This window comes from Arxiozyma heterogenica (genome assembly GCF_036370985.1).
Source record: "Arxiozyma heterogenica strain weizmannii chromosome Unknown scaffold_9, whole genome shotgun sequence".
Lineage (NCBI taxonomy): Eukaryota > Fungi > Ascomycota > Saccharomycetes > Saccharomycetales > Saccharomycetaceae > Arxiozyma > Arxiozyma heterogenica.
The window spans coordinates 833710-849504 of NW_027042662.1; the positions used below are offsets into that span (position 1 = coordinate 833710).

General features: G+C 32.3%; 7 protein-coding genes across 7 annotated transcripts; 3 read left to right on the top strand and 4 right to left on the bottom strand.

Moving 5' to 3' along the window:
* Positions 1-941: 941 nt before the first annotated feature.
* Positions 942-2066, top strand: IDH2 (isocitrate dehydrogenase (NAD(+)) IDH2; the record flags this gene model as incomplete). Its single annotated transcript, XM_064861821.1, has 1 exon — positions 942-2066. The coding sequence occupies one exon, from the start codon at positions 942-944 to the stop codon at positions 2064-2066; it is 1125 nt and encodes a 374-aa protein (XP_064716776.1).
* A 327-nt stretch (positions 2067-2393) lies between these two features.
* Positions 2394-4280, bottom strand: RUP1 (Rup1p; the record flags this gene model as incomplete). Its single annotated transcript, XM_064861822.1, has 1 exon — positions 2394-4280. One exon carries the CDS (start codon positions 4278-4280, stop codon positions 2394-2396), a length of 1887 nt encoding a protein of 628 aa, XP_064716777.1.
* Positions 4281-4703: 423 nt separating this feature from the next.
* Positions 4704-5171, bottom strand: PWA37_005379 (uncharacterized protein; the record flags this gene model as incomplete). Its single annotated transcript, XM_064861823.1, has 1 exon — positions 4704-5171. The coding sequence occupies one exon, from the start codon at positions 5169-5171 to the stop codon at positions 4704-4706; it is 468 nt and encodes a 155-aa protein (XP_064716778.1).
* A 1453-nt stretch (positions 5172-6624) lies between these two features.
* SFL1 (Sfl1p) lies at positions 6625-8688 on the top strand (the record flags this gene model as incomplete). The annotated part of the gene is made up of 1 exon (XM_064861824.1): positions 6625-8688. One exon carries the CDS (start codon positions 6625-6627, stop codon positions 8686-8688), a length of 2064 nt encoding a protein of 687 aa, XP_064716779.1.
* Positions 8689-9071: 383 nt separating this feature from the next.
* On the bottom strand, positions 9072-11912 carry ARP8 (Arp8p; the record flags this gene model as incomplete). Its single annotated transcript, XM_064861825.1, has 1 exon — positions 9072-11912. The coding sequence occupies one exon, from the start codon at positions 11910-11912 to the stop codon at positions 9072-9074; it is 2841 nt and encodes a 946-aa protein (XP_064716780.1).
* A 1825-nt stretch (positions 11913-13737) lies between these two features.
* Positions 13738-14742, top strand: LSC1 (succinate--CoA ligase (GDP-forming) subunit alpha; the record flags this gene model as incomplete). Its single annotated transcript, XM_064861826.1, has 1 exon — positions 13738-14742. The coding sequence occupies one exon, from the start codon at positions 13738-13740 to the stop codon at positions 14740-14742; it is 1005 nt and encodes a 334-aa protein (XP_064716781.1).
* A 70-nt stretch (positions 14743-14812) lies between these two features.
* THI80 (thiamine diphosphokinase) lies at positions 14813-15793 on the bottom strand (the record flags this gene model as incomplete). Its single annotated transcript, XM_064861827.1, has 1 exon — positions 14813-15793. One exon carries the CDS (start codon positions 15791-15793, stop codon positions 14813-14815), a length of 981 nt encoding a protein of 326 aa, XP_064716782.1.
* Between the last annotated feature and the right edge of the window lie 2 nt (positions 15794-15795).

The window sequence follows — 15795 nt, forward strand, 5'->3', positions numbered from 1 at the left end:
ACCATTTAAAGTGTCATTCGTCTCAAAACTTTAATTGACCAACAAGAGTACAAGCTGGGAATATAACCGAGGAGCTTCAAAATGACCTCGTTACCTTATCAACCTCTTTTTTTCTTTTGTATGAAACAAAGTGTCTATGTTTTGGATTTTTCTGTGTTTTGTCTTCTTTTTGTTTCCCTCTTTTCTATGTTTTTTTTTGTACAACAAATAGCCCTAAGACTTGTATTTCCACATGGCTATGCCGAAATCTCGGACACCGACTTCTCGCAGAATCGTGACCAATGAAACAGTGTTGCTGGAATTTCGTCGTCATCAAGTAAAGGCCTTCTTTTTAAAGGGGGAGACAGTGGAGGGGAAAGATGAATGGAACGATCACCTGTGTTTCTCTTTGGTGAATCAATAAACAATGTCACAAGGGAAGGAATTTTCAAACTACTACTGCTTTAATAGCAAATCAAAGTATATAAGGTTATCCTTGATGAACAAATTTTTCAGTGGGATTGCTCGAGGAAAGAAGCTAGCTATGTAGACGGAGATTGGGACACTTACTTTCTTGCTTTCTTTTTGTAATTCTGTAAACAAGTATAGAACGTTGCTAGCTTCCTCTTCTATTCTCTTTCGCTTTTCTCTTGTTTGCCTTGTCTTGCGTTGTCTTGCCTTGTATTGGCTTGTAACTTTTGCACTGCTTCTTTAATATAAAAGGGATTCCGTACGTTCTAGTCCTTGCAACCCCGAGCGTTCCCAAAACTCTGTACTGGTATCAAAGCATTTAACGTAATAAGAAGATAAGTGCTAGATTAAATAGTAGTAATAACAGTCACCATAATAAATAATCTTCATCTCATAAACACATCTCCTTCTCATATATTTCTTTTGTTTCCTTTTTGTTATTTTACTTTTATCATTTCTATCATTAATATCAGTACCTGCATATAAAAAACATGTTAAGAAACACTTTCCTAAAAAACTCTGTTATTTCAACTAGAAGATTTTTAGCTACCTCTGTCAAAAAGCAACCAAGCATTGGTAGATTTACTGGTAAACCAGATCCATTGACTGGTAAATACACTGTTTCTTTCATTGAAGGTGACGGTATCGGTCCTGAAATTTCACAATCTGTCAAAGATATTTTTGCTGCAGCTAACGTCCCCATCACCTGGGAATTCTGTGATGTTTCTCCAATTTTTGTTAACGGATTGACTACTATCCCAGATCCTGCAGTTCAATCTATCAATAAGAATTTGGTTGCCTTAAAGGGGCCACTAGCTACTCCAATCGGTAAAGGTCACAGATCCTTGAACTTAACTCTAAGGAAAACCTTTAACCTTTTCGCTAACGTTAGACCAGCGAAATCAATTAAAGGTTTCAAGACTACATATGAAAATGTCGATTTGGTTCTTATTCGAGAAAATACAGAAGGTGAATATTCCGGTATCGAACATGTCGTAGCACCAGGTGTTGTCCAGTCTATCAAACTGATTACTCGTGATGCCTCTGAAAGAGTTATCAGATATGCTTTCGAATATGCTAAAGCCATTGGTAGGCCAAGAGTCGTCGTAGTTCACAAATCTACTATTCAAAGATTAGCTGATGGTCTTTTTGTTAATGTTGCCAAGGAACTAAGTGAACAATATCCAGACATTAAATTAGAGACTGAATTGATTGATAATACTGTCTTGAAGTGCGTTATGCAACCAGATGCTTATAGCGATGCTGTCGCTGTGTGTCCAAACTTATATGGTGACATTTTATCCGATTTAAATTCTGGTTTGAGTGCTGGTTCCTTAGGTTTAACTCCATCAGCTAATATTGGTAACGAAGTTTCCATCTTTGAAGCAGTCCATGGGTCTGCCCCAGATATTGCCGGTCAAAATAAGGCTAACCCAACTGCTTTACTTTTATCATCTGTTATGATGTTAGAACATATGGGTTTGAACGAGCATGCCTCTAAAATCCATAATGCTGTCTTAAATACAATTGCTTCAAGTCCCGAAAATAGAACTGGTGATTTAGGTGGTACTGCAACAACCTCCTCATTCACCGAGGCTGTTATTAAGAATTTGTAAGTTTTCTTTTCATAAAAAAATGTATTATATCATTTCGGCATCGTTGTTTATCGTTTTAATGTCTATGAATAGTTATTATTAATTTTCTTTAAATAATTTAATGAATTAACCTACATATATTATTTATCATGAGTTTTTGTTACACCTCTCTTTCTTTTTTTTTTTTTTTTCAGTAAACCTCTTTCTATACTTTGAAAGTAACTGACTACTTTTAAGTGAGGGCAGGTGTTTAGTTAATTTAAATATATATATATATATGTGTGTGTGTATGTGTGTGTGTGTGAATGTGAATGTATGTTTGTTTCATTTTATTTGTATTTCTTGTGCTTATTCACTAGTAAAATAATTTCCATCAGATTTCATAAACCTGTTACAGCCTTTATTTGCATTAATCCATTTCAAAATATCTTCATCTGAATCTATATAATCCTTCTTACAATAATTGAACATAATTGGAGTCTGATTAGGTCTTGAAGTATATTTATATATTGTCTCCTTAACTTTATCCTCAGTGATATTATTAATAATTTGGAAGTCGGTACCATTTGTATTGCTCTGTATTAAAGACCATTGAGCCATATTATTTTTATCTCTGATGAAATAGAAATATGGAGAAATAGTGACCATTACTAGTAATAGTGGTTCATCGATTAATCCCATTTTCTTAGCTGACTCAATAATGTAATATTCAGGGTGCGAAATATTCCATTCCTTTTGTAATTTGTTTCTAAGGTCCTCACATTCGACTTTCAAACTTTCTAATCGATTTGTAATTTTCTCTTTTATCAAGATCAACGATTGTATATAATTGGAATCTCCGTTATCATGTTCCATATACTTTATACTACTGTTTAAAATCGTCAAAATATCTTTACCTTGAAAACTTCTCAAAGATTGAATTTCACTCAGACATTGTTTCAATCTGCTATTAGCTTTTCTTCTTTTATTGATGATGTGTTTAATCAATTGGTTTTTGACTGTCATAGTATATAATTGAGGGTAAAATTCAAATGGGATATCCACACCATTTGGTACAGTAATGTCATCATCTGTCATATCATCCATCTCATTGAAAATGATGGTAAAAAATGGAGAAATTGTCTTTAAAAGATTTTCACTATATTCTTTTAATGTTTCTTCTACTTCTTCCTCTTCTTCGAGTTCTGGATACAATAAAGCATTGAACATTTTATATAAATTTGTATCAAATTCTTCTGGTGGAAAGTGCAATAGCATAACATACGTTTCATGTTCAGAATCTGTTTGATTTTGTCTATAAGAGGCTTTGGAGATAAATAGATTATTAACTGAATTTTTGTCAATATTTGGACATAGTTCTAAATCCATTATTAGAGACCTTAAAAAACTTGGTAATATTTCATTTAGTCTATCAGTAGATTGCAATTTCAGTCTTAACTGGTTATCAAAGACCAATTGGAAAATAGAGGCTGATATGTATGCTCTGTTGGAATTAGGATTGTTAATTGTAGAAATTAATTTTTGTAATTGCCATAATGTTTCAGGTTGAATGTCATTATCATTATCATTATTATTTTCCTCATCTTTATCATTCTTTGTAGGAATGTTTTTGTTGCTGTTATTGTTTGTTATCAATTTAAAGGAAGGTTCATTTAATTCTAAGCCTTTAAACCAATTTGAATCATAATTTAAATCTTTAAAATCAGGAATTAGAAACCATTTGGGTATGAATCTAGATATGCAATATGCAAATAGAGTTAAATAATTTTCGATTAAACTATTTGGGGGCAAAGAAAGAATAATGGTAGGATTTGAAGAATCGGTTTTAAAGATTGGTTTCTTCATGATGCTATAATCTGGTGAATTATCATCTATACTGGTAGCTGAGGAGGAAGAGGAGGACAAATTTGAGGAAATAGATTGGTTAGGAATATTTTCATTATTATTGTTATAATTATGATTATGATTATGATTATTATTATTATTATTATTTATGAGATGTGACAGCTCACCGGGTTTAAGTTGGGAATTTTCGTCATTTAATTGAATATGGTCTGGTTTAGGATTATCAATAAGAGTATTTTGTTCATTTGATGATATTGGTGCGGATAATATGTCGTTAGAAAATATAAAATTGACAGCGTCTTCTAAATTATCATTAAATCTTTTTAAAGCATCAGAGGCAACATCGACTGGTATACCCATTTCAACTAAATATCGAATATTTTGGTTCATTATGAAAAAGGTATTATATTTTATAGGTATTCTATAGTGAGATGTTTGTGACTTTCTTTAATTTATTCAAATATCTTTTTTTTGTTTGACTGATTATTTTGGTTATTCCCTTAGGGCTGAAATTACCAATTATTGTCAAGTTGTTTTACGTTATCACTATGGTACCTGTCAAAGGTTTCGATGATTGTTTGAATATTTGTAATTCAATTTAATACAGTTTCGAACATGTATGTGTAAACACTGTTAGAGAAAAAAAAATAAAAGGTTAATGATGTATGTTAAAGATTGCTAAATCTGTAGTACCCGCAACAAATAATCAAGATGAAGATAGAAAATAAGGGGAAAGAAGAAAAGGCAAATAATTCTATAACCCTAGAGAAATTGTGCAGCTACCCTTAGAAAAAAAATACAAGCCCTCATTTTCTAATCGAAGATAAAGGGAAAAAGAGAGGAGTGAAAAAAAAAAGCAGACACACTTTCTCTTTCTTTCCCTCCACAAATAGAAGCTTTGTCTTCAACCCCAGATTCAAAAGAAAGAAATAATAAGAAAGAAAAGGACAAGAGAAAAAATCTATTACCAGCGACAGCGTTTAAGGATTTTATCGATACCCAAAATAATAGATATATAGTTATATACATACTAGAGATTGTAATCTCTTCTGAAAAGTGCACCTCGATTTCCTTTTTAGGATATGCTTGTATTTTGAATGTTTTTTTATTTTTGGATTTTGGTTTTTTTCTATTTCTTTCTATTTTTTTCATTTTATATTGTATATTTCTATTTTTTTTTTTGTTTTTTTTGACAATAGGACTTAGTTTAACATTGATGATGAGTAGGAAAATTAAAAGTGCCATTATCCTTTTACGGAGAATTAACCCCACCCTAACCATGACTTCTAAAAGTCTTAACTAACTCATTATGATAAAAAGAAAAAGTTGAAAGTTATTTCCAGTCTTGTTCATTATTATTTAGTTTTACTAAAGATCTAGTTCATTTTTTTGTCTTTGCCCAATAAAATTGAGCAATGATGAATATGTTGGTTCTTCTCTTTCATCTTCTCCTATTTTTTTTCTTTTCTAATTTAAAATACATTTATTGACCTCTCTAGATAAGGCATTAATGTCAGTTACTGTCAGATACTTCTATTATACCCCGTAAAACAACAATTAGTTTTAGGAGTGTACGTTCAGAATAATTGGTACAGTTGCGTTATTTCCTAACAAAGAAAAAATATGTTTCGGTCGAGAACATAACTCCGTTTTTGAAGAAAACAAGAGTTTCTGTATTCGATCATATTGTAGATAATTTCCAAAGGAAACCACAATCTCTAATATACATATATAAAAAAGATAGAGACACAAAGATTGACTTGTCCAACTTTATTACTTTATGTTGTGTGTATTTTTCTATTAAAATTATCTTTCCCATTTGTATTTCTGTATTCGTATGAGATGAGGGAGTCATCTATTCAGTAGATTGCTTACTAATATTCTTAAGGCACTTTCATCTTCTAAAAATAAAATTGTATGAGATAATTTTGAAATACTTTTTTTAGTTTTTTCTTTTTTTTTTTTCTTTTTTTTTTTCTCCGATTAATTTAACTGAACAGTTACTATAGCAATGACGAGCGCAAAATTCCAGTATTGTTTTTATTATTAGAAAAGCTGTGTTTGTAAAAAAAAAAATATTGTCTGATCCTCTGGTTCTCCTTTTCGTTCTCTTTTGTTCTCCTTATTCAACAAACGTCCTGCTGTCATGATTTTGATCTCTGCTGTAGATCTCACAATAGAACTCCTTTGTATTAAACTGGACGGATCTTAATTTGCTTTTTCCAGTTATTCCGACCTGTCTCTTTTCGCACATGGTGTATTGTGTTTTATCAATACCCTTTGTCTCATCTAGATTATCTTTTTATACGAAAAACAATGCAAAAATATTTTTTTGCATTGTTTCAACTTTCTTCGAGGCCCAGAGAATACTGCGACTATGGTTCTACTACTAAGTCATATGATTTCTCTGGACCCTATTGTTTAAACATTCTACCTTTTGGTTTTGTGTTCTATTTTTTTTTCTTTCGAGACTTTTTTTTTTATGTAACGAATATTGTTCTTTCGATATGTTTCGAGTCCATCTAATAATTTATATATTATTTAGCAGACAAGCAAATGGTTCTTCTGCTTTATAAGTTTTGTCCCAATTAATAAAAGGGCAGCTATGCAAGCTTTTTGGATGAAAAAGAAGGGGATCTATATTTAACGTCTGGTTGATAACTTCTTGAAGTAAAATATAGAAAAACAAATAAGAAAAAAAAATACAAGCGAACGTTATTTGTTTGATTTTAACATGAAGGACGATTTTAGGAGGAGCAGTAATACCACTACTAAATCTGGATATAACTCTTTTATTCATAAACTTTATACATTACTAGAAGATGAAGTATTGGACGATTTAATATGGTGGTCTGACGATGGAATATCCTTTCATATTAAACCAGTTGAAGAATTTAGTCAGATGTTATCGAGATACTTTAAACATACTAATATCACAAGTTTTGTCAGACAATTGAATATTTATGGGTTTCATAAAATTAACAACTTTATTGATACTACTATATTAGATAATGTAGACTATAAAACTACCGTTGATGATAGTAGGACTAGTAGTAATAATAAAAGTAACAATAATAATAGTAATAGTCAAAAAACAAAGTCAAGTAATAATAGTAATGGTGTTGAGCCTATAAAGATATGGGAATTTAGACATAGTACAAATTTATTTAGAAAGGGTGACACAGTATCTTTAAAATACATTAAAAGAAGATCACCATCATCTAAGAATATTTATTCTTTAGCTAATAACAGTAGCGGTAATAACAATAATATTTTTCAACAAAGGCATAATTCTAGTGATAATCCATTATTTCATGATAATCGTTTTAGATTTATATCGTCTCATTCAGAAACTTCATTAAACCATTATCCTCATAATCAGCAGTTGTACATAAACGATAATACTTTGAAACACTGTAGTCCGATTAGAACTGTGTCAAATGAGTATGACCCCTCAATTATATCCCCTCATAATCCTTATCCTTATCATCACTATCAATCCTATCCACAACCTAATCCACATTCTCAATCACATGTCTCTTCTTCCTCTCTTCCTAACTCAAATATGGCATATAAGGTCAAACAAGACACTTTGATTGAGGACTTAAAGGATACAAATTTGGATATGTTGAAGTTGGTAGATTTGCTAGGGTTGTTTATATCCATTTTGTCAGATAGCAATGTTAATAAAAATGATGTCAATCTACCGAATCAGTATGGCAATTTACAAAACGATCTTCAAATATTCAAACAAAATATAATTAATAGATGGAATAAAAATATTGATATATATCAAAGCGTTTTATCATCTCTGAATAATAACAATAGTAATAGTAACAATAATATTAATAATAATATCGATACTACAACTCTTCAACAGCAGAAGGTAGTTCCTGTTGTCCATGGACAATCGGTTCAAACAATCGTCCCTACCACAGTTGCTGGAACTGGAATCCCTACCGCACATGTGGTTGGTTATTATCCTTATCATCCACCGATACCATTCAACCAACCTTATGTAATTCAAAATACTCAACCTAGTAATACATCAAATTATCCAATTAATCAAACATTTCATAACAAAAATGAAATGACGATGATGAACCCATTTGAAAATGGAAGTGGTTCAACTAAAAGAAATATGAGTGTCTTTATTGATCCATTAACCCCTGTAGCTCATCCTAATAGTACTGGCACGCCATCTCTGATAAAACCAGATCCAATAAATAATACCAAAAGTGTCAATAGTGCTATTGCTACTACTACTAACACTAAACTACTAGCTCATAGAGGATCGTCCGTTTCTTCTGTCTCTATTGCCTCTATAGTTGACCCTCATAGAAGAACACCAGAGAGTTTATTAAAAGAAACTTTTGATCATGGCAATAGTAGTAATATTAGTAAATCAAATATCTCTAGGAATACAAGTCCTCTGGTTAATAATATCGATGAAGAAACCAAAAATAGATTATCTAGTATTAAGCAGGAACAAACACGGCAATGTATTACACCTCAATCATCAGTATCATTAGGTAAAGATGAAAAGGGTTACATTAATCTGGGTGATACCACAACCAACGATGCTAATGAAACTAGGAATAACAATGATGACTCTAATACCATTGATAATATTGGTACGAACAATAGTATTGGTAATAATCAGAAAGTGGCATCCAATGTGCAAAATCATTCTGTACATAGTTATACAGTTAAGGATATTTTGAATGATGAGACCTCCGAGTATGATGATTCACAGTCAGATGGTCATATCAACAAAAAGATTAAAACTACAAATTAAATTAATAGAGCAAGTCGAAAAAAAATATTCAGTTAGTATTATTGGATAAATCGTTATTTTATTCTGTTTTATTTTGTGTTATGGCCTCTTTTTAACAATTTATTTGATTTCATGATGATAGTTTATTTATGATTGGTGATAGATAGTTAGATAGACAGTTTTATTCTATATTCGTTTTTTTATATATATTTGATTACGGATGTTCTTAAAAAAATGTAATCTTAGTTTTATTATTTTTATAACCAATTTTAACAATTGCATAGCTAGTTCTATATAAAAAAGATGACCCATAGTAAATAATTATTGCTTAAGAATATTGGAATTTATACGTGGCTATGCTATATAATACTTTGGAAAAATATTGCAAGTTTTCCTTCCGTTTTCTAATATGCAAATAAGCACTTGTGTTGAAGTATTCTGCTTCCATGAACATCCCAATCAGTAGAAGTAATATACAGTTCTTCAATCAGTTTTATTTGAGCCAAGACTGCTGCACCTTTCCAAAGAATTAACGAAGGATCTCTATCATTCGGTGCAGGTATAACTGTAACTGGTAAATAATGCTCACCAGATGTATGAGTTTCAGTTTTTCGTAGATACTGGTCCAACTCTTGTCTTACCATTGCGTCAATTTGTTCTTTCAAACTATTTTCGCTAACGTCGTTTATAGAGTGTGTATCCTTTTGTGATTCATTGTCTGCACTTTCCATACTTTCTTCCTCACCGTCTTCATCTCCCTCATTTTTGGTGTTATTAGCCGTACTGCTTTGATTGGGAACAGTATTTGTGGAGTGGTTTTTGTTGGTTGTTTCTAAGTCCTTGATCTTTTCCAATAGATGTTTGTAAAAAGTGCCAAAGGAATTTAAACTTAAAATTCTAGGCCTCCAAATGTTGATACGATCAGTCAGCATGAAATCGAATGCAGGGATACTAGAAGAACCACCAATAATAAGAATGTTTGAGTAAAATACACTTAACTTAGCTATGTCAACTTCCAATGCAGCATTTGTTATTGATTGGATAATAGCTTTATCCAAAGGTACCATGTTCAATTTTTTATTGTGATTTGTAGTAGATGTTTCCACCTCTCTGTTCTCAAGAACATTGTCTAATATATTTTTTATCAAATTAAAATCATTCTGAAAATCAGCATAAGTTGTATGATTTTGACAGTTTTCATGGGTCAATGAGCCTAGATCATTGGGTAAATTAGTAAATAAGTCTCTTGAAATAGGAATCTGCTGTCTTAAAATTTTGTTGAGGACAACATTTTCTCCATTTTGTTTCAAGTATGTAAAAATTTGAGGTTCAAATAGAGCTAATGGAGCTAGCATGACTTCATCGAATGTTTTGAAATCAATTTTCTCAGTTCTCTCATTAGGGATACGTCTTATGAAATTGAATAGTTGTGTTGTAACATCAATATCCTGGAAAGTTATGCATTGCTTTTTCAATGCCTCTGCGTTTCTCCAACCGCTAATATTGTTCATATCCCAATCTTCGTATGGAAAATTACTCATTAATAGCAATTTGGCAAATAGCCTTGTAATATCATCACCACCATAATCTAATGTCACGCAACTATTCTCCACTACGGCACCGTCATCTACACAGGCCACAGTTGTCTTTGTAGCACCTACATTAACCACACAGGAAGAAACACCTGTTCCAGATCCATAACATGCTGCTAGTGATTCTTGCATAATGGCGACCGCAGAAAAGGACATTTCGTTTAATAATAGACGGATCATATTTTCGACGTGTGATTTCTCGTATATATCTGGAATTATCAAGACCCCTTTAAAGATTGTCTTTTCGTTAATATCTTCATCCAACGCTTTAGTTTGTTCTGATGTTAGGAGATCCATATTTGCTTTGTTGTTCTTGGTCTCTTTTCTTCTAGCAATTAGTTCTCTGATGGCATATTTTAGGATTCTTGTCACATCACTGTATACCTCTTCAATGGAAGAGTAGTTTTCGTCAGTAATATTGAAAATTGTTCCGGTGCTTGAACAACAGAATGGTTTCCTATGGATAAAATTTTCGTTAGTACATCTTAAAGCATTCTCACCAATGAAAATTTCATCGTCATGTGGAGTTTGAATCCAGGATATTCTGCCAAGGTCATGCTGATCGGGGATTGGTTCTCCACGAGTCACTGCATTGAACCCACTGACCTGATCATAACTGTTAGATTGAATTTTTCTCTTATAGTAACGCATTCTTTGTTTAAAAGTGGACTGTAAGTGGTCTTTTAAAGAATAAAATTCCTCAGGTTGAGCTTCTTGCAATCTATTAGTTTTTTGGACTCTTTGATGGCCTTCATTAAATTTTGTGGTCGGAATTGCAACACAGTTTGGTATTATTAAGGGTTTATTATCCAATGCAAAACCTATTTTAATAGAGTCCGAACCAGGCTGAATGATGATTGTGGATGAAGGGTTACTAAAATCAATCTCGTCATTTCTTGCAGTGTATTCTGATATATAGGATGTATTAGATTTATCTGTGTCATTTGAGGAGTTGTTATTTCTCAAGGATTTTCTTTCTCTTATAGCAAATATTTGGTCATCTTTTTTAATATAATCAGAGGAATAATTTTTTTGATTGATGACAGTTAAAGGTTGAAACCCACCGGAAGAAGGCAGAGTAGTTGATTCAACTTTTTCGATCCCAATAATTTTCAGTCTTCTAGCAAATTCTTCAGCTGCTTTAATACGACCTATTCTTCTTTTTTCTAATAGATGTAAAGGAACTTTTTTACTTTTACTCGGATCATATTTAGGGGGGTTTTCTTTTTCTTTATTTTGGTGTTTATCTTTATCATTTTCGATAGGACTACTATTATTATTGGTAGGATTAGAGTTATTATAATTAGTAGCAGTGGTGGTGGTAGAAGAGGAAGAAGAAGAAGGAGCATTATTATCTATTTTGATTTTTTTAGTAGCAGGTTCTTGATTAGATTCATTATCTTCATTGACATTAGAAACAGACTTTGATAATTTAGTTTGAAATTTTGCTGTATTAGATATGGATACTATTTGTTCTGTTGTTGTTGTCGTCGTTGACGTATTAGACGTTATAGCAGGATTGACATCTTGGTTAGACTCGACATTTACATCATTTTCTTCTTCTTCTTCTTCTTCTTCATTATCTAATGGAATATCAATAGGATCCTCATACACAGGATCAGTTTCTTTCTTTCTGTCTTCTTCTACGTTCATGATATATATGATATGCTATGATGCACTATATTCAAGGCCTATTATATTCTATTATATTATCATATAGTATATTACTATTTAATACTATTTTATATAGTGTCATAAGAAATATATACAACGACTACGACAAAGAAAAAGCATCTTTCGCCATCATTATGTTGTACAAGATTAACTGAGTACATTTATTGTCGAATATTACCCTCTGATACTAACTGTACTGTACATGTATAAATTTTTCTCTTCTTGTTCCTCACTTCTCTTTTCAACGAAGGTATAATCAATTAACAAAAAAAAAAAAAAAAAAAAGAAACAACTTTTTAGAGGAATCATTTCCAATGTTCTAACGTTTAGTATGTGTTTCTATTGTTTTCGGTTTTGAAACAAAATTTAGGACTGCTCATCTTTCCCAAAATAGTAATTTTCAAAGATTTGTTTTTTTTTTTCAAGAAAAAATTAAAAAAAAATTATGTAAAAACCGTAATGATTATGAGAGTGATAAACTATAAGACTGAATAATACATAAATCAAGAACATGTTACAATCTGATGAGGAAACATCACATGCACAGTTTAACTATTTGTTTTAGGCGTTTATGTTCAATGTCGATGGACACTAGATCAAGGATTATATATATATATATATATGAAGGGAAATGCAGGTGCGTTGTATTCTTCTGCCGTGTTTTTTTAGTTAGGGTTGCATACAAATTATCAACAAGACCCCAAGCAGATTTATGCTAAAGAATACTAATATTTGAACTATTTCCTACCTTTTCTTCTCCACCACTGTATTTCTTTCAATTATAGGAAATCAAGGAGGAGGTAGGAGAGATTACGCTTATTTCTTTGTATAAAGGTCGAAGTGGACTGTAGAAGGAAAAGGATGATTATATGTATATGTATATATACATATTGAGAGAGAGAGAGAAAGAGAGAGGAATCCTGTTCAGTGGTACACAGCTTCCCATAGTTATAAGAAGTGACATAAAGATGAAATAATGGTGTATTGGAGTGATGTTCAAAAGAAAGAGTAATATGTGTACACTATTGAAAGAAAATCGTAGATTTCTTTTTCCCTTGTGCAGTTCTCTCCTTTCCCTCCTCACACTTATTTCCTTTTTTTTACCTTGTGTTTTGCTATATTGATACAGTAGTTTACTAGACGATAATCAGTTCAACCGATTATTACATCCTCTATCTTCCAGTATGTTTCTTGTAGTTTGATGTTTCATTTAAAAGAGACCATGTTAATGAAGCTCTATAAAGTTTGATTTTCTACAGATCGATAAACGAGCGAATGAATGAATGAATATTTATACATATACATACATATATATATATACGTAAAATGCTGTGCATATGAGTTTAAAATGCTTGGGAAAGTCTTTCTTTTCACCCTTCCTTCCAGTCTACTCCGCCAGGCTCCCCTCTCCTTCTCTCTCTTTCCCTTTGCCTTTCCCTCTTCGTTCTTCTTTCTCTCTCTGTGGAAGTTTGGACATTATATTTGTCTGTGGGGAAATATCTCGACATTCTTTCGTCGGTCGTGAAGCTCGAAAAGGCCGAGAAAGATAAGTACAAATACAAATACGATATATTATTATTTATAGCAATAACAATTTAGTGACAAGAAAACACTTTTGTAATAAATAAACAAAACACAACACTCTTCTTGTGTTTGATTCTCCTCTGTTTGGTCCTTCGTGTTCATCAATACTATCTGTCACAGTGTAAAGTGATAATAATATTATTTAACACAAACTACAATACATCAATCCGAACCGGTAAATCGATCAATAACTAGGTGAACAAGCAAATTACATCAAAATATGTTGAGATACAATAAGCTATCCTTAATTCACAAACTCGGTCGTAGACTCTTACACAACAAAGACTTCATTCAAGGTCCCTATGATAAAACTATCCAAAATTTATTGTTGCCAAGGGATACAAAGGTCATCTTCCAAGGTTTCACCGGGAAGCAAGGCTCATTCCATGCTCAATTATCAATGGAGTACGGTACTAACGTTGTTGGTGGAACAAATCCTAAAAAGGCAGGTCAGTTACACTTAAATAAGCCTGTATTTGCTACCGTTAAAGAAGCAATGAAGGAAACCGGGGCTACTACCACAGGGATCTTTATCCCACCCCCTCTAGCTGCTTCTGCCATTAAAGAAGCTATTGAAGCAGAGATCCCATTAGCTGTTTGTATCACTGAGGGGATCCCACAACATGACATGTTATACATCAGTGAAATGTTGAAAACACAGGATAAGACCAGACTGGTCGGACCAAATTGTCCAGGGATAATTAACCCCTCGACTAATGTCAGAATTGGGATCCAACCTTACAAGATCTTCAAGAGTGGTAAGATCGGAATTGTTTCCAGATCAGGGACATTGACATATGAAGCCGTGCAACAAACTACTAACTGTGGATTAGGTCAATCTTTGGTCATTGGGATGGGTGGTGACGCCTTCCCAGGTACCAATTTCATTGATGCTTTGAAATTGTTTTTGGATCACCCTGAAACTGAGGGTATCATTATGTTAGGTGAAATAGGTGGTAAAGCAGAAGTTGAAGCAGCCCAATTTTTGAAAGAATATAATTATTCAAGACCTAACCCCTTGCCTGTCGCCTCCTTTATCGCTGGTAACGTGGCTGGCCAAATGAAAGGTGTTAGAATGGGGCATTCTGGTGCTATCGTGGAAGGTTCTGGGACTGATGCTACATCGAAGAAAGAGGCATTGAGAGCTGTAGGGGTTAACGTGGTTGAGTCTCCAGGTTTCTTAGGACAGGCCCTAATTGATGAATTTAATAAATTGAAAAAATAATGTTCATTCTTATTCATATTTTGGCTATTTCTTTTTCTTTTGTTTTTGCTCTGTATCTAAGTTAAAATTCTTATGTATATATATATTCTATAAGCTTATCTAAATACACCTCAATATTTAATACCAAATCATCCTCCACATTAATATAACATCTCCCCTGACCAACAAATCTATTATTAGAACTGACTTTCCCAGATGATATGCTTGTATGCCAATTTTTGACATCCCATTTTAAACCACATGTTTCAATAATCGTAGTAGGTTTGCCTATAGGTAGTAGTCCGCAGTTTCCTATACACTGTTTTCTCATCTTATGCTCATATTCTATCATTGTACCACCTTTAGGTATCAATACTATTATATCTGTACTAGTGATAAATGAGGTTTGAAAATAAGGATCACTTTCTTTCAACGTATATAACTGTGTTACCGAATGTATAGTTTGATCAAATCTTCCTCCAATACCATTGACTACTATAAGGTTCATCGGAGGTAACAGATCTAACCTGTTAACTTCCTGCATCATATTATCATAAAAAATATGGATCCCACTCTCTAATTCAATGCCATAATTAGGTTCACTTTCATTCTTTTGTAAGTACTCTTTGAAACTCCTTGAATTATGATGAAGGGAAATTAAATTTACACACTTCGTGAAATCTGTAGAATATTGAGTAGTCTGTTTAATAATCTTTACATTTAATGATCTATAATAGTCAAGAACTTCCTTGTCGATCGAATCTAAGTCTCCGATAATATAATCAGGTATGTGTTTTCGTCTTTCTTCCTCATCTTGGAAAAAATTGTATACCTTATTTGCTGCACCGTCTGCACAGACTCTTAAGCAACTATTATCCCAGAGGTTAATGAATAATTTACCTATATCTATGGTTTGGTTCAAAATTAATAGTGTTATTGAGGGTGTCCTAGTATTTATATTCTTATCCTGTTTGAACCCTCGACTTAGAATATTGATAATATTTCTGCATGGTGATACTCCTTTAACTTCAATTGATTCTGGATTCTCTATAACTATCTCTTCTTCTGTCATTT